A 22,393-nucleotide genomic window follows, 5' to 3' on the forward strand; every position below is an offset into this window, starting at 1 on the left:
CAATGACCACAGACAGTTCATGAATTTACAGAGGAATGTTTAAAACATTCTTTTTAAAGTTACCAAGACATACACCTGCACACAGTAGCCTAAATATTTCTGTATTACTGAGTTGCGATGTTAAGGTGATGCGAAGCAAGAGGAAGAAAGACCCCTATCTGAGCCCATCTCTTACCTGTTAGGAGAAAAACAATAGCAGAGCTTATTTTGTCAGTGTCAGACTTTTGTTCTCTTGATGCACTAAATGCCTTAAATATGTGAGAATACGTAATCTTTGCTTACATTTTTATTACTCGTTGGCTTACTTTATGAGCACAGACTTTGGAGTCAGATCAGCACGGCATGTTCAGATGCCTGGCTTCATCACTTGAACAAGTAACTTAACCTCGTGTGTAAAAATGGGGATAAGTATCGGCCTAATTGTCATGGGCCTGATAGGAGGATTGTATGATATTTTATAGCACAGCAACGGACACATAGCAAGCCCTCGTAAAGTGATTGCTTACCATTATTTGTAAAAGTCTTCATGGTGTTCAAAGTTGATTTGAAATTGTGTATTTTATTACTTTAAAGGCTTTTAATCAAGAGAAAAAAAGTAAATGCCTAAATATTGGATTTTTTAAATTTTAGAACAATTTAGTGTGTCCTTGGATCGTGGCAATGGAGATTCAGAAGGAATCGTTGAAGTAAAACTTGTAGACCAAGATAAGAAAATGTATATATGTGCAAAAAGCTGGAGCCTTACACAGGCCAATGTGGCCTGCCTTGACCTTGGATTTAAACTGTGAGTACTTTGTATCACTGACTTTTCCTGGAGTTGATTTTACTTTTCCAACTATTAGGTTTTTAATTACCCTGTCATTTTGTGCCTCAACTTCCTCAACTGTAATCCGAGAATATTAACGCTTTACCTCCATAGTGTTGTCTTGAGTTCAAAATGTGTTTATGTTTGACTAGCACTTACAACACTGCTGAGCACACAGGTATCTGGATGCGAATCCTTTGCTGATCGTAAAATTGTGTATACATTCTTTACTATCTATTCATCTATGATTATGTCCACTCCTTCATGCCTAATGCTGTTTAATATGCCTTCTCTCTCTCTCTCTCTCTCTCTCTTTTTTTTTTTTTTTTTTTTTTGTCGTGTCTTTTGAGGGCTGCACCTGCGGTACACGGAGGTTCCCAGGCTAGGGGTCCAATCAACCATAGCAACTCAGGATCCGAACCGCATCTGTGACATACTCCACAGCTCACGGCAACACCGGATCCTTAACCCACTGATCGAGGCCAGGGATCAAACCTGCAACCTCATGGTTCCTAGTCAGATTCGTTTCCACTGCTCCATGAAGAGAACTCCTCTTTTTTTCTTGATCAATCTTTCAGAGATTTGTCTATTTGATTAGTGGTTTTACTTTTATATTTCTAAATTTAATCTTGTTTCTTTGTTTTCAACTTCATTAACTTTTGCTGTTATCTTTGGCTGTCTCTTTTCTTTTCTGTATTGTGTTATTTTCTAACTCCATGAGTTAAATGCTTTACTCACATATTTTCAACTTTTCTTATTTCCTTATATAAGCATTTAAGGTACAGATTTCCCTCTAGGTAATGCTTCATCTGCATGCCATAACTCTGTATAAGTGGGTGTTTTTATTATTCTGTTCAAAATATCTTCTAATTTTCAGTGTCATTTCTTCCCTGATTCATGCATAATTAAGAAGTTTCTTTTTTTTCTTCCCTAATGAATATATTAGGTTGCTTTGGTGTAACTTTTTGTCATAGATTTCCTATGTGATTGTGTTGTGGAGAGAGAATGTCTCCATATGATGACGTGTTTAAATATTTGTTGAGACTTGCTTTGTACTAAATATATTTTAATGCTTCATGTGCAGGGTTCTGCATAATAGATGTGTGATCCATTAGAATGAGCAAGCTTGTTAACTGTCTTGTTCAAATAGTTTCCCATTTATTTACTTACAACTTTTCTTTGTCTTTTGTGTGCCCCTTATAAATAACACATATCTAGATTTTAAAAAAAAAAATCCAATATGACATAACTGGCTGAAGAGTTTTGTCCATTTACATTATCGTGATTATTTTCATTGTTAAATTTATTTTTCCTAGCTTATTTTGGGCTTATTTTTTACCATGCTTTTTCTGTCCTCTTGTTTCTTCTTTTTTAAACTTCTTTTAGGTCATTCATAGAAGTTGTTGTTGCTGTTTTAATTTTCTCCCTCTTCTTCCTCTACTTGGTTTGAAAATTACATACATCCTATTTCTATTCCTTTAGTGGTTATCTTTACATTTTTACCATGAATCCTTGATTTAGGAAGTCCTTGCTCTCTTCAGAAATAATGCAAAGAATGGCATTACCCTATCAAGTTTTCAATATTTTGCAGTTCCCTTGTAGCTCAGCAGATGAAGGATCTAGTGTTGTCACTGTTGGGGCTTAGGTTGCTAAATGGCGTGGGTTCAGTTCCTGGCTTGGGAATTTCCACGTGGCGGTGGGTACATCCAAAAAGAAAAAAAAAAAATGTTTGCAATATTTTGTTCTACCTCATTTTTATATATCCCTGAAGTTAATTGCTATCATTATGTAACAAGCAATCATCCTTACCATTGTTCAGTCAGTGCTTACTCGTGTACTTCATGTTTATCACCTTCTTGGTCTGTTGTTATTTCTTGCATCTCACTTCTTCATTCCTTTTTTTGTTTGTTTTTTTTTTTTTTTTGGTTTTTTTTTTTTTTTTTTTTTGCGCCATACCCATGGCCTGTGGAAGTTCCCAGGCCAAGGATCCAACCTGAGCCACAGCTGAAGCCTATATCACAGCTGTGGCAATGCCAGATCCTTAACCCGATGTGTCGCAAGGGAACCTCCTCATTTCTTCATTCTGGATTCAATTTTTTTCTTCTTAAACCACATCTGCTAGTAGTTCATTAGTGAGAGGTGTTTTTTGTTTTTTGTTTTGTTTTGTTTTGTTTTTGTACTTTTAGTTCCATACTTGAGGCATATGGAAGCTCCTAGGTTGAATCAGAGCTGCAGCCGCCAGCCTACAGCACAGCCATAGCAATGCCAGATCTGAGCAGCATCCAAAACTTACCCTGCAGCTTGCGGCAATGCTGGATCCTTAACCCACTGAGCGAGGCCAGGGATCAAACCTGCATCCTCAGTATACGGGTCAGGTTTTTAACCCACTGAGTCACAATGGGAATTTCATGAGTGTCTCTTATCATTGAATTGAGCCATAAGGTATTTCTGATTTTCAACAGTTTTGTGACCTACAACTTATGACTCGACCTAATGGCAAACTCTCTCACTCTTTGATCTCTCAGTGTTTTGTTTATATTTTGTATAAGCTCATGGATAGATTTCTCTGATTTTAGCCCCTGGGTATTTCCCTTAATTCCTTAAGAGCCTACTGAAGGCATTTACTTTTAGATAGTTGTAGGTTGAGAGGTTTTTCAGATTATTCACCTGTCAGATTGCCCCAAATGACTTTCATTTGTTCTCATATTTCAGCGTGGTTTGGCACAGCTTCATAACTACTGAACCTCCTTGTTCTCTTTAATTGGTCTCTTTTCCCCTTTTGTTGTAATTTATCTGATATTTATATAACCATTACTGCTTAATTTTTGCTTACATTTGCCTGACGCATCTTTGCTCAACCTTTTATTTTTTACCCATTTTTCCCAACTAACTTCTGGAGAAAAGCAGGAGGCAACTGAACGTTCTGGAAGAATAGCTCACTGTAACTGGTCATCTCTAGGGTCTCTGAAATAGCTTCTTACCTACACAAATCCTGAGCAAACTGAGAAGTCCAAGCAATGGTATATAGATGTCGAAATAGTTTTTTGTTTTTTGTTTTTTGTTTTTTTTGTCTTTTTGCCATTTCTTGGGCCACTCCAGCGCAGCATATGGAGGTTCGCAGGCTAGGGGTCTAATCGGAGCTGTAGCCACCGGCCTATGCCAGAGCCACAGAAACGTGGGATCTGAGCCGTGTCTTCGACCTATACCGCAGCTCACGACAACACTGGATCCTTAACCCACTGAGCAAGGCCAGGGATTGAACTCGCAACCTCATGGTTCCTAGTCGGATACGTTAACCACTGCACCACGACGGGAACTCCCCAAAATAGTATTAATAGATGTTAATACTCTCAAGACTGAATTGAAGATGTATCTTAGTGTAAAAGCAAAATGGACCTGCTAGAATTAAACCAACTTATCCTCCCAGATCCCAGGCAACAATGGAGCCAAGCAGGTAAGACTTATAGCATGAGACAGGCGGAGAGGACACCAAAAGGAAAAATAGAAGAGCTGGACTGGCCTTGTCTGGTTTATGCTTCCAAAATTCCTCGATCAAATTAATCCACTCCTTTCCCTGGAGAAAAGAGGGGGTAAGCTATGGAGTGAGGCCAAGAATGACATGTCATATGTTGGAAAGAAATCAGTGTTAACAAGAAACAGAGGAGAAGTAACCAGTACTTGTGGGTGCTTGTCATGTTTTGAACTTTGGCCAGTCAGTTTAAATTGATTATTTTAGTTAAACTTTACAAAACTCAATGAAGTAGTCATTTTCTCTGTTACATATGAAGACATTGAATTTAAGAATTTAAGCATCTTGAGATTATAAGCATCTTGCCCAATCTGTCACTCACATGTAGAAAATAAGAGGAAATTACTCCAGTCCCTTACCTCCAGCAGCACAGTTATAAATACAAAGTACTGGAGTTCCCTTCATGGCGCAGCGGAAACAAATCTGACTAGGAACCATGAGGTTGTGGGTTCGATCCCTGGCCTTGCTCAGTGGGTTAAGGATCCAGCGTTGCTGTGAGCTGTGGTGTAGGTCGCAGACGTGGCTCGGATCTGGCATGGCTGTGGCCATGGTGTAGGCTGGCAGCTGTAGCTCTGATTCAACCCCTCGCCTGGGAACCTCCATATGCAGTGGGTGTGGCCATTAAAAAAAAAAAAAGCAGAAAATGAATAAATACAAAGTACTAATTATTCTATTCTAATGTTTCCTTTATTTGATTTGCAGGGGTGCTCTTTATACTCAAAGAAGAGATCCTCATATAAATTCCCCTGAATGTCTACATGTGCATTGTCGAGGATCAGAGACCAGTTTGGCGGAATGTACTTTTACTAAGGGAACAACTAGCAGGTCCGAGGGGTTAGCTGGTGTGGTGTGTTACACAGAGAATGCAGGTTAGTGTAGTACTTGCCTTATATTTTCCCTTCCTTCAAGGTTGTTTATTCCACACCAAGTCTGTTGTAAACAAACAAATGGCAGATACCCAGTCACACCCAATGGAAAAAAGTCATATTTGGGGTTTTAGCGCCTCAGCTGGTGCTTTTCCCCTTTTGTACCTTTTGGCCATTCAAATATCACTTCTCTCCAGGTTCTTACATGAGAAGTAAAGTTGCTTGACTTTTGTTTCCATGAACATCTGAATTAAAGTTTATATAGCAAACACAAGTTAATAAAACATTAGAAGAAAGTCAACATCTCCTTTGAAAGAACCAGCCAGTGTACCTTCCTTTAAAATGTTTAAGTGACCACATCTACTCCTCGGTTGCCAGGCAATCACTGCCACTTTTCTCCTTTATCCTAACACTGGAATATTTTAGCCATATGTATTGTGTTAAAGACCAAACTATTTAATGGTGCTAAAAAAGATACCATCAAAATGCCATGTAAATGGCGCTGCCCAAGTAAGCCTTGGGTGGGTGGAGGTTAGTGTAGTGGCATGAAAGGAATGGGTGAGTACCTGTTTGCCAGTGTCAGCCAGGGCTCCTGACTCCTGAATCCCCTCTGCTGACCTCAGCAAGTACAGTCCTCCACAGTAAATGCTGGTCTTCAGAGATTATAAAAGGGCTTCCATAAGCTATTTTTTGGCATTTTCCCCCTTGTTAACTATATACACTATGTTAATGCCATCACCAAATACATTTTATATCTTTTTTTTTGTCTTTTGTCCTTTTAGGGCCACACCTGCGGCATATGGAGGTTTCCAGGCTAGGGGTCCAGTCGGAGCTGTTGCTGCTGGCCTACGCCACAGCCACAGCAACACCAGATCCAAGCTGCATCTGCGACCTACACCTCAGCCGGATCCTCAACCCACCAAGCGAGGCCAGGGATCGAACCTGCAACCTCATGGTTCCTAGTCAGATTCGTTTCCACTGCACCACGACGGGAACTCCTATATCATTTTTCATTTGTGTCTGACTTTATCTTCACGTCCTCATTATTCCAAACGTGGGATAAAGATGTCACCCACAACTCCTCAAATAAATCTCACAAAGATAATTCTTATTTTACAGTTTCTCCAACAAATGACTACTTTCAGTGTGTGAATGGGAAACACATTTCTCAGAAGAAGACCTGTGATGGTATCAATGATTGTGGAGACCAGAGTGATGAGCTGTGCTGTAAAGGTAGGGATGAATCCAGCATTTAAACCCGCCAATGAGCTCTTCTGGCTAAGAAAGCAGAAACAACTTTACTATTGAATTGATTCCATCTCGTTCAGTTTTAAGAATGGAAAAAAAAAAAATCTGTTCTGTTTATGTTTGCACAGGGTGCCGAGGTGAAAGTTTTTTTTGTAAGTCAGGTGTTTGTATTCCAAGGAAGTATAAGTGCAATGGTGAGGTAGACTGCATTACGGGAGAAGATGAAGTTGGTTGTGAAGGTAATTTAAAGTTTTGTGGTTACTCTTTTTCACTATTTGACCCCGGGGTTTGAACAGGCTTTGTTATTATTGCCCAGATCCAGTTTGTCAATAGGGACTGTAAAATGGCAATTTCTCTCTCTCTTTTTTTTTTTTTTTGTCTTTTTGCCATTTTCTTGGGCTGCTCTTGCAGCATATGGAGGTTCCCAGGCTAGGGGTCGAATCAGAGCTACAGCCACCAGCCTACGCCAGAGCCACAGCAACGCTGGATCCGAGCCGCGTCTGCAACCTACACCACAGCTCGCGGCAACGCCAGATCGTTAACCCACTGAGCAAGGCCAGGGATCGAACCCGCAACCTCCTGGTTCCTAGTTGGGTTCGTTAACCACTGCGCCACGACGGGAACTCCCAATTTCTCTTTTTTTAAATTGAAAGAGAGTTGATTTACAATGTTGTGTTAATTCCATGTGTGCAGCACAGTGTGTGTGTGTATATATACATACACACATATATACATATATACATACACACACAATATGTTTGTGTATGTATGTGTATATATGTGTGTATATATATACACACACATATATAACATGTATATATGTGTATATATATATAGTCTTTTTCAGATTCTTTTCCCCTATAGATTATTACAAAATATTGAGTATACTTCCCTGTACTATACTGTAGGACCATGTTGTTTATTTTATACATAGTAGTGTGTAAATGTTAATCCTAAACTTCTAATTTCTCCCTACCTGCCTTTAAAAATGGAAATATCTTTCTTTTTTTTTCTTTTTTTTTTTTGCTTTTGAGGGCACATGCAGCATATGGAAGTTCCCAGGCTAGGGGTGGAGTTGGAACTGCAGCTGTGGGCCTAAGCTACAGCCACAGCAACACCAGATCCTTAGCCCACTGAGTGAAGCCAGGGATTGAACCCACATCCTCATGGATACTAATCAGATCCGTTTCCACTGAGCCACAAGGGCAACTCCCGAGTTTGGGGTTTTTTAGATTCCATATATAAGGGAGAGTGTACAGTATTTGTCTGTCCCTTAAGCTCTACAGTTTGATTTCATTTCGGTATAATATTTTGAGTTTCTTCTCTTCCTCCTCCTCTTCTTCCTTCCCTTTTCCCTCCCTTTCCTCCTTCTCCTCCTGACTTACAGTTAAAAAATTTGTTAGTGTATCAGAAAAAAATAGCCTAGTGCAAGGGAGTAACCACAACATAAAGCTTACTTTTATTATTAATTTCTTGAATCCTTATCAAAAAGACAGTTAACTGTCATTGTTACTTCAGTTTTTCTGCCTTTAGAGTGAGCTCTGCCTTGTATTTCGTTAATGATTCCAATTTTTCCCTCTCTAAGAAAGAGCAAGCAAGAGCAGAGATGTAAAATAAGTATATTAATATATCCACTGATCTTTGCTTTCGGTGAACAGATCAGAATCACTAAACCAAGGGAGGTCTGGAGTATATCTTAATTTCATTTATGCTTTATAAGCCTATCTTTCATTAATCTAAGTTAAAAAGGATAAATAAATTTTGTATAATTGAATAGAAAATTTGCTGTTGGGTGTGTATTCAAATATATCTAAAATACAAATCTCTTTAAAACTTAAGTTAAAACAATTTACTTGCTGTGGTGAAATTGGCGTGTGTTTAAATGTAAGGCGAAACATTTGTTAGGCAGTATGAAAAAAATCGAAGTATTTGATTGTGGCCCACAAAAATGGCATACTGTAGGGGAGTTCCCTTGTGGTGCAGTGGGTTAAGGATCCAGCATTGTCACTGAGCAGCTCAAATTGCTGCTGTGGCGCAGGTTCAATCCCTGGCCCAGGAACTCCCACACGCCATGGGCACAGCCAAGAAAAATGGCATACTGTGGCTCCTGTTTATCTTTTTGTAAATGTTAATTAACGTTGTTATACTATTTCTGAAATATTAGTGATTAACGTATATTTAATTCAAATGAACTCTCTTTGCTAAAGTGAGTTTCTTGTTTTGTTTTTAGGAAGTGAACATCCTGAAATTAAAGGTAAATCTATTTTTAGAATAGAAAATTTGTATTATATAATTGAAAACAAGAATGAGGTATTATAGCTTTTATGACATATGTAAATATATTGAAATGGTATGCATTTTTTGGCAAATAAAAATCACCCTTTGCCATGGTCAAATTTCAAATTTTTGTTTTTTCAAGTCTTACATGTGACTCAAGGTAAACATTTTATGAAATTATTGGGATATTGAAGAATTGAAACAAAACAAAAGTACTGCTGTCATCTTATATTTTAAGGTAACTATAGACTGAGGATGATAAGATCAGTTTAACATTTGTTTAGGCCCAAGGGCTTTTTTCCACAGAGTGGTTAAACTTTCATTCTCACATCACCCACACACAGCCTGCTAACCAAAAAACCACCCAAGGAGCATTCCCTCCTCTTTTCACTTCTGCCAGATCCCTTCTCTTCCTTTACCTTTTTCCTTGAAACCAAAGCATCTTCTTAAGAAAGTGCCACCAGAGGAAAGATAAAATCTTTTTTTTTTTTTTTTTTTTGCTTTTTAGGGCCGCACCTGTAGCATATGGGCATTCCCAGGCTAGGGTAGAATCAGAGCTACAGCTGCCAGCCTACGCCACAGCCATAGCAGTGCAGGATCCGAGCTGCGTCTGTGACCTACACCAGAGCTCACGGCAACCCTGGATTATTAACCCACTGAATGAGGCCAGGGATGGAACCTACATCCTCATGGAAGGTAGTCAGATTCGTTTCCGCTGAGCCTCAATGGGAACTACTCCTAGGCAACCACTTTAATGTGACTTAATGTGTAAATCTTTTTGTTTGTATGCATTCTTACCCCCTATGTCTGGTTATCTTGTGAGCATATATATATATATGTGTGTGTGTGTGTGTGTGTGTGTGTGTAATTCACATGGTATAGTATTGTAGATCTTATATTTCCTTTTTTTCTTTTCACAAAGCATTACCTTTTAAAGATCTGTCCATATTGCTATGTGTCCATCTAGTCTGTTGCGTCTAATTACTGCATAATAAAACACTGTGTGGGGTTCATTTTTCACAATTAACCCCGCTTTCTCAGTTTCTCAGTCTCACGATGTACTCTCAGCCCCCCTGTGATGAATAGCCTCTCCTTAAGGCTGTGTGGGAAGATTTCTTTGAGACTTTAGCTGGGCCAGGAATTGTTGGGTGGGGGGCATGCCTCTACTTAATTTGACTAACCTGGACTTACACGTTCTTTGCTGGAGCTGTGCGGGTCCTCACCTTCACCAACAACACCTGAGGGTCCCCTCAACCCCCATTAACATTTAATACCATGCAGCTGTCGAGTTTTGCTAGTCTCCTACTCTCAAGTGAGATGGCATCATTTATTCATTTGAATTTTTGTCATCACCAATGCTTTAGAGTTTCTTTTCATATGCACACTAGCTTTTTGAGTTTCCTCTTTCTTTCTTCTATCCTTTTGCCAGTTCACATTTTTTGCCTCATTTCATATTGGGGCTACAGTCTTCTTTCTTGTTGTATTCTAGATATTAATCCATTTTCAGGTTTGTTTGTTTGTTTGTTTTTGTGAGAGTTAAGTTTTATTTGGGGTGAAATGAGGACTTAAGCCCAGGAGACAGCATCACAGGTAGCCCTGAGAAACCGTTCCTCATTTTCAGTTTTGGACAAAATTGCAAAAATGCAAATTCCTTCTTCCATTCTGTCACCCATCTATTAACTTTAGCCGCCTTAGCCATAGTGAACTTTGTTGAATAGAAATCTTTAATCTTTACATGTTTAAATTTTACTTAATCAAAGTATTGATTGTTTTCCTTGTGGTTTATGCTTTTGGAGTTTTTGCTACTCTTTTTTTGGTGGGGGGAGATAGCTTGTTAGAAAGCCATTAAATTTTTTTTCTAATTTTATTTTTTTCATATCACTCAATGAACTTATTACATTTATAGTTGTGCAATGATCATCACACCAGTGTACATCCAATACACCTCAGCTGTGCTGGATTTTCCCCCTCTTCCTTGGCTGAGCACTTAACATGAAGTCTTCTCTTTGGTTCATGTGCTTGCTTTTGTGAAAGCTCTGAGCAGAAAATAGCTTAGGTGTGTGGCTTAACAGATGCATCTATGTCTCTCCCTCCAAAACTGGAGAAATCCAGGAGTAAGACACAGGATTGCTGCAGCAAAGTAACATTGCCCCTCCGGGCTGCAACCTCATCCAAGACAGAGCAGATGTGGTGGAAAACAGCTTTGCATCCACAGGTCAAAGAAATCAGGACCATGTCCATGTCGGAAGTGTTCTAGGATGGCAGAGTCAAGATGGAATCATCCCATATAACTTCAAGCACAAGTCTAAGAAAGGAAAAAGAGAGAATCTGTTTATGTTTTTGTTTAACTCTTGTCTTCTGCATCCCAGATGACTGATAATAACCATGCCTAATATTGAAACCAATGAAATATTGCATGACCCCTATTAAGAGATGCCCTATTATATGCAAAACGAGAAGACCCTTTTTAATGTCAGCTCAGGACTCTTTTGGTCAGTGTCGGTAACTGCTCCCTACCTTAAGTAAAGACCTTGCAAATGAAGAGTTGGCAAGAGAAGCGTTGCTTCTCTGACACAGGCATTTTGCCTGCTGTAAGGCAGGAATCTGCAGCACCTGGCACATTCACTTGTGCCAACAGACCCTTCTAGTCTGGGCCTGAAAATTTTCTTAGCCAGTTCATTGTGAGCCTTCCCAATTAACCAGCTGTAGAAAGGAAAAAGATGATATGCTTGGGGATTTTGCAGTATCTTTTTTAAAGGTAGGACAAGGTTTAGACAGAAAATTATTATCAAAGTTTAAATGATTTTAATGATTTGATTTTTACCATAAACACAACTTTAAACATTGGAACTTTTGTTTGATTATAGAAGAAACAGAAATGTTGACTGCTGACATGAATGCAGGTAAGTTAACATTATTCTTTTTTACTAGGACTTCATTGGTTAAATTTGCATTTTAATGTCCTGTGTATGTATATGAGTATGTATGCATGTATGTAATATAAGTGAATTGATTCAAGCAACAATTACCTTTGATATCAATTTAAATAGAAAAAAATACTACTTTCCTTATCTTTGTTGTTGTTGTTGCTTTTTAGGGCCACACCTGCAGCATATGGAAGTTCCCAGGCTAAGGCTCGAATTGGAGCCACAGCTGCTGGCCTATACCACAGCCAGAGTAATGCCAGATCCAAGCCGCATCTGCAACCTACACCACAGCTCACGGCCATGCCAGATTCTTAACCCACTGAGTGAGGCCAGAGATAGAACCCACATCCTCATGGATCCTAGTCTGGTTTGTTAACCGCTGAGCCACGGCAGGAACTCCTACTTTCCTTATCATTTTAAAGAAAAACTAGCATAAATGCTTCTCGAGAACTGCTGTTAAAATGGGTTAATACATGTGGCTAATTTTGAAATGAAAACAATATTCTAGTTCTGCATGAGGTTTTTCTCTTTCTTATGAGCTTTGTCAGGTCAAAACCAACCAGATTTCAAGTGTGATCCAGGACATTCATTTTTTAGTTAGAAAAGTAGTAGATGTTAATTGAATTAATCTGTTCTTTTGCAATATTTAAAAACCATGAAAACAGAAGGTCTGTGAAGATCCGTATCCTGGCCAGTTGTGCACTAAGAGCAGAATTTAATTAAAGGAATAAGTTTCTGGGAAGACAATAATTGATAAGAGCTTTTGAGCCAGACTGACTTGTATTAAATTCTGACTCAGTTATTTGTTAACTATGTGATCTTAGCGGAGAAACAAGCAAACACATATTGGGAATGAAATATCTCCCTGTTCTAGGAGGCTCTAAAACTGAAGTTCAGGGAGTTCCCATTGTGGCACAGCGGAAACCAATCCAACTGGGAACCACGAGGTTGCGGGTTCGATCCCTGGCCTCACTCAGTGGGTTGAGGATCTGGCGTTGCTGTGGCTGTGGTAGCTACAACTCTGATTAGACCCCTAGCCTGGGAACCTCCATGTGCCGCAGATGTGGCCCTAAAAAGACAAAAAAAAAAAAAAAAAAAGACCAAAAATAAATAACTAAATAAAACTGAAGTTCATTTAAGACTCCCTTCTAATTGCCAGACCCAAAAATTAATCAAGAATTTTTTTTTTTAAATGAGACAATGAGTGAAAGATTTAGTCAGAGGGACTTCCAACAAAGGCCCTTCGTTTTCTCCTCAGGGTAACATTAATTTTCAGATACTACCAAAGCTGGTTTCACAGTCCTCAATAGATGGGCTCTCTCTTCTTCCAAAGGTCCAAGCAGAAATTTCAAATTTATCGTCACACTTTTCCCCCAACCCAGTTCTTAGGATGGATGGGATGCACCCCAAAATCTTTTACCCACATTTGTTCACAACTTTTCTTCCTTGAGGACTTACCTCCTTCTTATATGTTCATCGCAGTTGAGAGTGGTATTAATTTTCCTTTCTCATTTGGGGCTAAGAAGCAAGTTTGCAAAAATTTTCATGACATGATAAAATGGAATAAGGAGAGCACTTCTCCTTTTACTTCCTTCTTTTGTCACGAACTCTCTGGCAAATTCATGTCTTCAGCCGTGCCCTGCCAGGTTTCCCAGTGACCGATGTGCCACATCTGCGTGCTCACAGGGGAAGGAAACATCGTTGCATGGCAAGTGGCTAAAACCACAGGCCATCGCCAAGCCCACTGATCCCGGATTGTCCAGGGGTTCCTGGCACATTACCTCTCAGGGTTAATATGGTGATTAAATGATATAAACTGTATACAACTGTACTTAGCATGGGGCCTGGCACATAGAAAGTACTCTACGCTAATATCATTAATGTTAATATTATTGAAAAAAGTCCCATATAAACAGCCTCTAGAAAGTTAAAACCTATGAAGGTGAGAAGTTAGAATTCTTCACTGACCCTGTCCTCAGGTGTCACTCCCATCCTGAACTGCCACATTAGTCATGCCCTGGGCACGTGGCTTCTCTCTCATCTGCCAGAGGCTGGCAGGCTAATGAGTCCACCTTTCGGCAGAACTTCAGAGAATCAAGCCAATTTTAATACTAAGCCATCGTTTTTAAACAAGGTGAATAGCACAGTTTAGCATCCAAAATAATTTACTAACCAATCTGGACTGTGTCATATTTGTTGTGACTCTGCAGTTTTAATGGCATGGAAAATCAAGAAGTTTGCCCAGAAGGTAATGGTTTCAACATCGTAATGATACAATCTCTTCCTTTCTTAAAGAAAGAAAACGGATAAAGTCATTTTTCCCTAAACTATCCTGTGGAGTTAAAAGCAGCACGCACATTCGAAGGAAACGAGTCGTAGGAGGACAGCCAGCAGAAGTGGTAAATTTGCACGAAAATTTATAATATCACCTCCCAGGAGCAGCCAAAGTTTGAAAAAGTGTGGGGCTGGGGTGGGATGGGGAGAATACTCAGTTATAAGATACCGAGGGTCTTGAGACTGGAATATCTTCAAGCCACCTGTCTGGTAGGATGGCAGTGACCAAACAAATATCTTTACAGGGGGACTTCCCATGGCAAGTGGCAATTAAAGAAGGTGAGAAAATCAACTGTGGAGGAATTTATATTGGTGGCTGTTGGATTTTGACTGCTGCACATTGTGTCAGGTAAAGAAAGTCTCCAGCAGATTTTGAATTTCCTGAAAGAATGAAATTGGGTAATAGAGATTGTGGCAGGTGATAAATAAAAGCATACATAAGAGGAGTTTCCTGTCATGCCTCAGCGATTAACGAACCCAACTAGCATCCATGAGGATGCGGGTTCGATCCCTGGCCTCACTCAGCGGGTTAAGGATCTGGCGTTGCCGTGAGCTGTGGTATAGATCGCAGATGTGGCTCAGATCCTGCGTTGCAGTGGCGGTGACATAGGCTGGCAGCTGTAGCTCCAATTTGACCCCTAGCGTGGGAACCTCCATATGCCTCGGGAGTGGCCCTAAAAAGACCAAAAAAAAAAAAAAAAAAGGCAAAAAAACCCTCAAAAAACATGCATAAGAAGAGTCATAGACAAGTTCCACTCTGAGCACTCTGATATTCATTATTGGAATCCCAGAGGCCAGTTCCCCAGAACCCAGTATGCTCCCCACAGACCAAATAGTTGATCCCAGCTGACAAGGACAGATCAGAACTGTAGGTACCAAGTTATTTCATTTGGCTCACTTGCATGGGTCAAGGTCAGCTTGGAGGACAGAGCTCAGGATGCTGCCCTCAGTTCTGACCTGTAAGATGAATGAAACATCATTTATTGAGCACCTCTCACAAAACTGATACTGTGCCCACCACTTTCACAGATGTTGTTTTAATATTCTCAACAGTCCTAAGAAGTAACTGTTATTCCTCCCATTTTCTAAATAAGTTGACTGAGACTCTAGAAGTTACATAACTTGGCTAAAGCTGTGCTACAAGTCAGTAGCAGAGCCAGCGTAAAATTAAGTTCAACACATTTGATGGTAACTTAGATGAAAGCCTGCTTAGAAGATATTCAGGTGACCCAAAGTTGAGAGGAATAGGAAATCTGTGGAATGACTCCCATAAAATTCTGACAAATTGGAGCAATGCACCAAATCTAGTTTCTTCCTTTTGTTAGGACCCTTTTCTCTTGGCATCTGTGACACAACACGCTCCTGTTTTTTTACCTACCTCTCTAGCCATACCCTCTCTCCCTTTTTTGCAGCTTCCTCCTTCGGTGACTGAGCATTACTGCTCAAGTGAAATAATGCAGTTCCTCAACCTGTGTCCTGGCTTCCTCTTCCCTTCTTACTCTTTCTTTCTAAAATTATTTGTACTGGCATTCCTGTCATGGCTCAGCGGTTAACAAACCAGACTAACATCCCTCATGGGAGGATGTGGGTTCCATCCCTGGCCTCACTCAGTGGGTTAAGGATCTGGCATGACCATGGGCTGTGGTGTAGGTTGCAGATGCGGCTTGGATCTGGCATTACTCTGGCTGTGGTATAGGCCTGCAGCTGTAGCTCCAATTCGACCCCTAGCCTGGGAACTTCCATATGCTGCAGGTGTGGCCCTAAAAAGCAACAACGACAACAACAAAGATAAGGAAAGTAGTATTTTTTTTCTATTTAAATTGGTATCAAAAGTAATCGTTGCTTGAATCAATTCACTTATATTACATACATGCATACATACTCATATACACACATAGGACATTAAAATGCAAATTTTTTTTTTTTTTTTTTGTCTTTTGTCTTTTTGTCTTTTGTTGTTGTTGTTGTTGTTGCTATTTCTTGGGCCGCTCCCGCGGTATATGGAGGTTCCCAGGCTAGGGGTTGAATTGGAGCTGTAGCCACCGGCCTACGCCAGAGCCACAGCAACGCAGGATCCGAGCCGCGTCTGCAACCTACACCACAGCTCACGGCAACACCGGATCGTTAACCCACTGAGCAAGGCCAGGGACCGAACCCGCGACCTCATGGTTCCTAGTCGGATTCGTTAACCACTGCGCCACGACGGGAACTCCTAAAATGCAAATTTAACCAATGAAGTGCGGCCCTAAAAAGCAAAAAAAAAAAAGAAAAGGAAAAAAAAGAAAATTGTCTGTACTTAAAATACTGCTGTATGCTGACATAGTGATATTTCCAGCCTAGACCTCCTTTCCAATCACGGACCCTACGGTCAATCAACCGTGAGTACCTCTTGACTATATCAGAAATACATTACATTCAAAAGGTCTAAGACTGAACTCATGATAGGCCTCTTCTCCCAAATATGGTCCTGACCTAGTTTTTCCTGCCTCAGCAAAGGACACCATTCGTCTAGTTACACAAGGCAGAAATCTAAAAATCATGGTGTTCTACTCCCTCAACCCTACCAACAGTCCAGCTAGCTTATCACCAAATCCGGATGGCTTTTTTGGGGTTGTTTTTTTCTTTTTCTTTTTTTTGTCTTTTTAGGGCTGCACCAGCAGCATACGGAGGTTCCCAGGCTAGGGGTTGACTCAGAGCTGCAGTCGCTGGCCTACACCAGAGCCATAGCAATGAGTGATCCAAGCTGTGTCTTTGACCTATACCCTAACCCCAACCCTAACCCTAATCCAAGGGCAACAGTGGATCGTTAACCCATGGAGCAAGGCCAGGGATTGAACCCATGTCCTCAGGGATACTAGTCTGGTTCTTTAACCACTGAGCCACAACAGGAGCTCCCCAGAAGGTATTTTTAATTTCCAGTTATTTAAGTCTCAAAACTTCTTTCCATCTCCGCTATTACCCTGCTTCCACCTCTCTCCTGGAATATACTAACCTCCTTCTAATTGGCTTACCCATATTCCCTCTGCCCACGCTGCCCCCATCTATCCATTGCCTACTGAATTTGACCACTTGCCACTTAAAATTAAGTGTCTTTGGAATTCTGCTTATGGCTCAGGGGGTTAAGAACTGGACCAGTATCCATGAGGATGCAGTTCAATCGCTGGCCTTGCTCAGTAGGTTAAAGATCCAACGTTGCCGTGAGCTGTGGTGTAGGTCGCAGACATGGCTCATGTGGCACTGCTGTGGCTGTGGTGTAGGCCAGCAGCTATAGCTCCGATGAGACCCCTAGCCTGGGAACTTCTATATGTGTGGGTGCAGCCCTAAGAAGAAAAAAAAAATTCAATGGCTTTACATTCCACTTGGAATAGAAAACTAAACAAAAGGTTTAACACAGCTCATCAGATCCCATGTGATCTGACCCTTATTTCCTTTGCCAATTTCATCTTGTTCCATAGTGTCACTTCTAGCTCCCTGCTCCACCTGCTCTGGACTTCTTTCAACTACTCAAGTGCACCTTGCTCTTTGCTGCAAAGAGACTTCCACATATATTCCCCTTGCCTGAGAGCGGCTTTTCTACCCTGCTTCCCTAGTTAGTACTATTTATTCCCATCTCAGCTCAGGAGTTCTCGTTGTGGGTCAGTGGTTAACAAATCTGACTAGCAACCATGAGGTTGCAGGTTCGATCCCTGCCTCACTCAGTGGGTTAAGGATCCGGCATTGCCGTGAGCTGTGCTGTAGGTTGCCGATGCGGCTTGGATCTGGCATTACTCTGGCCATGGTATAGACCAGCAACTGTAGCTCCAATTCAACCCCTAGCCTGGGAACCTCCATATGCCTCGGGTCCAGCCCTAAAAACACAAAAAGACAAAAAAAAAAAAAAAAAAAAAAGGCAGATCTCAGTTCAATCCTCACTTCCTCAGAGAGCCTTCCCTGACTCCCTGAAGTGTAAGTCCTCCTGATAAGTTCTCAGAATCCCATGTTCTGTGAGTTCCTCTCACTTTTCACAGTAGAATGCATATCTTCATTAGTGTGATTATCCATTTAATACCACATTCTTTCCTGGACCCTGCACTCCATGATGGTAGGAACTAGTCCTCATTTTGCTCAGTGGCTAACACAGTGCCTGGTAATAGTAGGTACACACTAAATATTTAAGTAAATTTTTTTTCTTTTTAGGGCTGCACTTGGCGGCATATGGAGGTTCCCAGGCTAGGGTCAAATCGGAGCTGCAGCTGCCGGCCTACACCACAGCCATAACAATGCAGGACCCAGGCCACAGCTTGGACCTATACTACAGCTCACGGCAACAGCAGATCCTTAACCCATAGAGCAAGACCAGGGATCAAACCCGTGTCCTCTTGGATACTAGTTGGATTCATTCCTGCTGTGCCACAACAGGAACTCCTGTTAAGTAAATTCAGTGGATAAATAGAGTTAACTATTAACCAATATCCAGGACCTCTGATCCTGAAAAGCAACCAAAATGAATACAAAGCACAGCATTCTTCGAATGCCCAATGTAAGTAAAAGCATCCTGAACATTTCATTAACTCCTAGGATATCACTGTGACTCCTTGAAAAAATGGTGGTAGATGCTCAATTTACTAAAAAAGCACGAGGGGAAAATTGGCATGAAAATAGCGTGAGGCACAAGGCCAGGAAATATTTACCCACTGACCATTTCAACCTAATTTTGAGACAGCTACTGTGTTCCAGATGCAGTACTTGGCACAGGCATCTATCCCATCTTTGACTGCAGGTAGCCCAGTCAAACAGGGAGAAAGGCTTGTGAGCCAATAAATGCAATGCTAAGTTAGGCTGAAGTCAGTCTCAAAGGGCAGAATGATGGCTGCTGTGGCCATTGCTCTGGGAACCTCTGGGGTTAGCAAAGCAAGGAGCGTCTGGCTCTGACTCCCCATGTCCTCAAGCACATTTCTGGCTGATGCTCTCTGGTCTCTACTTAAACACCTCAGGGCCAGTCCTCTCGCTTCAGAGGCAGCCAGCTCATTCTACTTCTGGCGTCTCTGGTTGTCAGTGAGATCTTTATGTCCCTCATATTGAGCAATTAGGTGAACAATTCCTTTCTTCCTTTATGCATTGACTTCTGCCCTGAGAAAATATAATTGCCCTGCTTCATGACAGCAAGAATTAAAAAAAAAAAAATCTGGGTAAATGAAAAAGCTCCTTAAAAAAGGAGAATATAAAGATGAATCATCAGAAGTCCAATTTACAGGTTTGGTTTTGTTTTGTTCTGTTTTTTTTTTTGTCTTTTTGCCATTTCTTGGGCCGCTCCCGTGGCATATGGAGGTTCCCAGGCTAGGGGTCCAATTGGAGCTGTAGCCACTGGCCTATGCCAGAGCCACAGCAACACGGGATCCGAGCCACGTCTGCAACCTACACCACAGCTCACGGCAATGCTGGATCCTTAACCCACTGAGCAAGGCCAGGGATAGAACCTGCAACCTCATGGTTCCTAGTCGGATTTGTTAACCACTGAGCCATGAAGGGAACTCCTACAGTTGGTTTTTTCCTCGATATATTTATTTCCCTTTTCATTTCTGTTACAGAGCCAGCAAAGCTCCTCGTTACCAAATATGGACCTCGTTTACAGACTGGTTAAATCCTGACCCTCAGATAGTCGTTCAGTTTGTAAAGCAAGTTATTATTCATGAAAAGTACAATGGAACCACCTACCAAAATGACATAGCTTTGATTGAAATGAAAAAGCAGCCAGGCCGAAGCGAATGTGTGTTGCTTAAATCCGTTCCTGCCTGTGTCCCCTGGTCTCCGCATCTGTTTCAACCGAATGATAAATGCATCGTTTCTGGCTGGGGTCGAGAAAAAGGTATATATTTTATAGTTTGTTAATCAGAACTTGGGGGGTGAAAATGGATGGTAATAGGAATGCGTAGGCGCTAGTCTCTTACTGTTCAGAGAGAAACATTGTGCCAAATCCAGTAAAACGAGGGTCCAGCCGGGGCTGCCTTCAAAGGCATGGGACCTGTGTGGTTGCCCAGTGTTCCAGGCGCCAAGGGCCTTGTGCTTGGTTTACTGCTCTGCTGTCACCATCATGAAATTCTTAATAATTTTTGCAGGGGCTCTACCTCACATTTTTAATTTTCATTGGATTCTGCCAATGATTTTGTTGATCCCGATCCAGAGTTTCACAGGGGATATCTCTGCTCTGTGATACCAGAAGATACATTGAGGGGTAACCGTTCACCCCGAAAAAAATAGAGTGAAAGGGAACAGATAGCAGGGACTTTGGGGGATTTGTTGGAAAGACGTAGGGGAAAGATTAAAAGGTTTTCAAAGGGATAGTCATAGTACATGCTGAATCAGTGATCCCACAGCCCTCCTGACCTCTCCCCTCTACTCCCCAGTTCTAGGCCTCATGCCCCCACATCCCACAAAGAGAAAGAGAACATAAAGAATTCATTCTTTGATTTCCTAAGAATTCTCGAGATGAATATTCAAGTGAATAAGAGATGTAGACACTTGAGGACAAATTATTAGAAAGACTTGCTAAATTAGAGATGGGTTAGACTTAAATTAGCCAGTGTTTTTCCCTTCCTAAAGAGTTAGCTTAGATATTTATCTTTTGGCCTCTCAGACTCTCTCTAAGTGACTTCACCACACTGGTCTTATAAACTCCCACCCCAACACATTCTTTATTTATTTATTTAATTTTTGGTCTTTTTGCCTTTTCTAGGGCTGCTCCTGCAGCATATGGAGGTTCCCAGGCTAGGGGTCTAATCGGAGCTGTAAGCCACCAGCCTACACCAGAGCCACAGCAACGCCAGATCCCAGCCACATCTGCAACCTACACCACAGCTCACAGCAACGCTAGATCCTTAACCCACTGAGCAAGGCCAGGGATCGAACCCAAAACCTCATGGTTCCTAGTTGGATTCGTTAACCACTGAGCCATGACAGGAACTCCCCTCAACACATTCCTTATTTTTTATTTTTATTTTTTTGCTTTTTAGGGCCACGCCCATGACATACAGAGGTTCCCAGGGTAGCGGTCAAATAGGAGCTGTAGCTGCTGGCCTACACCACAGCCACAGCAATGCGGGATCCTTAACCCACTGATGGAGGCCAGGGATCAAACTGGCAACATCGTGGTTCCCAGTCGTATTCGTTTCTGCTGCACCACATGGGGAACTCCTCAACACATCCTTTATGATCACTGTATTGAAAAGTATAAAGTATGCATATAAATTAACCTAGATATGTAGTATTTTTGAATACCCAAGACTTATAGAATACTAAATTTTATTAGTAATTAACTCATCCAGAAAGTATTATACCCTTATATTTATTCCGTTTTTTAAAATATTTTAATTAGGTACTTTTACACATATACGGAAGAGTAGAAGTATAATAAACCTACTTTTCGTCAGGCAGTTTTCACAGTTATCAATGTCCTACCATTTTTGCTCTACCTCCCTGAATTGATCGCAATCACAATAGGGTAATTAAGGAAGTTTATTTATAAAGGGTTAATAAGAGAGATGCGGGTGGGAGGTTGGGGAACCACAAAGGCTATGCAGGAACCCAGGACTCAGGGTACCAGAACTGAGACCTTTCCTAGATCTGAAGGTGGAAGGCGAAGGAGAAGTTACCAGGAGAAAGAGCCCTGGGTAGAACAGGCTACCTTGAGAGAAGTAATGACCTTCAGGGCGGGTGCGGGGAGGGCACTGAAAGGTGGAAAAAAGATCCGAAGGACAAACAGGAGTTTTCAACATATTCACCCCTATGCACTTACTCTTTTCGGAAGCATATTAAATCAAAGCTCAGGAGTTCCCATCATGGCGCAGTGGGAAACGAATCTGACTAGGAACCATGAGGTTGCACGTTCTATTCCTGGCCTCACTCAGTGGGTTAAGGATCTGGCGGATTGCCATGAGCTCTGGTGTAGGTTGAAGACGTGGCTGGGATCTGGCATTGCTGTGGCTGTGGCCGGCAGCTGTAGCTCTGATTCGACCCCTAGCCTGGGAACCTCCATCTGCTGCAGGTGTGGCCCTAAAAAGCAAAAAACAAACAACAGCAACAATAAACTCTCAGATATGTAGTAATTTCACCCGTAAATACTCCTGAATACATCTTTACCAGGTAAGGATTTAAAAAACAAACACACCACGCCATTCACACCCAACAAAATGAAAATGATCCTGTAATATTGTCTAATAACCAGCCGTGTTTAATATTTCTTAATTATTTACAAAATATTTTAATAATCAGATTATTTCCCTTGGGATCCAATGTCCACACATTGCATTTAGTGGCTATTTTTATTAAATCTCTTTTAATCTAGAACAGTTATTTCCTCCTTTTTTTAATATTCCTCCTTTTATTTAAAATATATTTATTTTAGGAGTTCTCATTGTGGCACAGCAGAAAC

The 22,393-nt window shown here is 41.1% G+C and overlaps 2 protein-coding genes across 3 annotated transcripts in view; both read left to right on the forward strand.

Annotated features, from left to right (window-relative positions):
• Nucleotides 1-22,393, forward strand: part of CASP6 (caspase 6) — a 1,021,045-nt gene that overhangs the window by 932,270 nt on the left and 66,382 nt on the right. The window lies entirely within an intron of this gene.
• The window catches only part of CFI (complement factor I), a 37,377-nt gene that overhangs the window by 12,042 nt on the left and 2,942 nt on the right, over nucleotides 1-22,393 (forward strand). For both annotated transcript variants that reach the window (XM_084973188.1, XM_013989347.3), the window contains 9 exons: nucleotides 631-784; nucleotides 5,037-5,203; nucleotides 6,320-6,433; nucleotides 6,577-6,687; nucleotides 8,679-8,702; nucleotides 11,593-11,628; nucleotides 13,948-14,051; nucleotides 14,232-14,335; nucleotides 19,554-19,831. In XM_084973188.1, the coding sequence (XP_084829314.1) occupies nucleotides 631-784; nucleotides 5,037-5,203; nucleotides 6,320-6,433; nucleotides 6,577-6,687; nucleotides 8,679-8,702; nucleotides 11,593-11,628; nucleotides 13,948-14,051; nucleotides 14,232-14,335; nucleotides 19,554-19,831 (1,092 nt within the window). The remainder of the gene's footprint in view (nucleotides 1-630; nucleotides 785-5,036; nucleotides 5,204-6,319; nucleotides 6,434-6,576; nucleotides 6,688-8,678; nucleotides 8,703-11,592; nucleotides 11,629-13,947; nucleotides 14,052-14,231; nucleotides 14,336-19,553; nucleotides 19,832-22,393) is intronic.

The sequence above is a fragment of the Sus scrofa genome, chromosome 8 (genome assembly GCF_054392235.1).
Source record: "Sus scrofa isolate SSC_HxYL_T2T_F1_AM1 chromosome 8, Sscrofa_HxYL_maternal_Yorkshire_Landrace_v2.0, whole genome shotgun sequence".
Lineage (NCBI taxonomy): Eukaryota > Metazoa > Chordata > Mammalia > Artiodactyla > Suidae > Sus > Sus scrofa.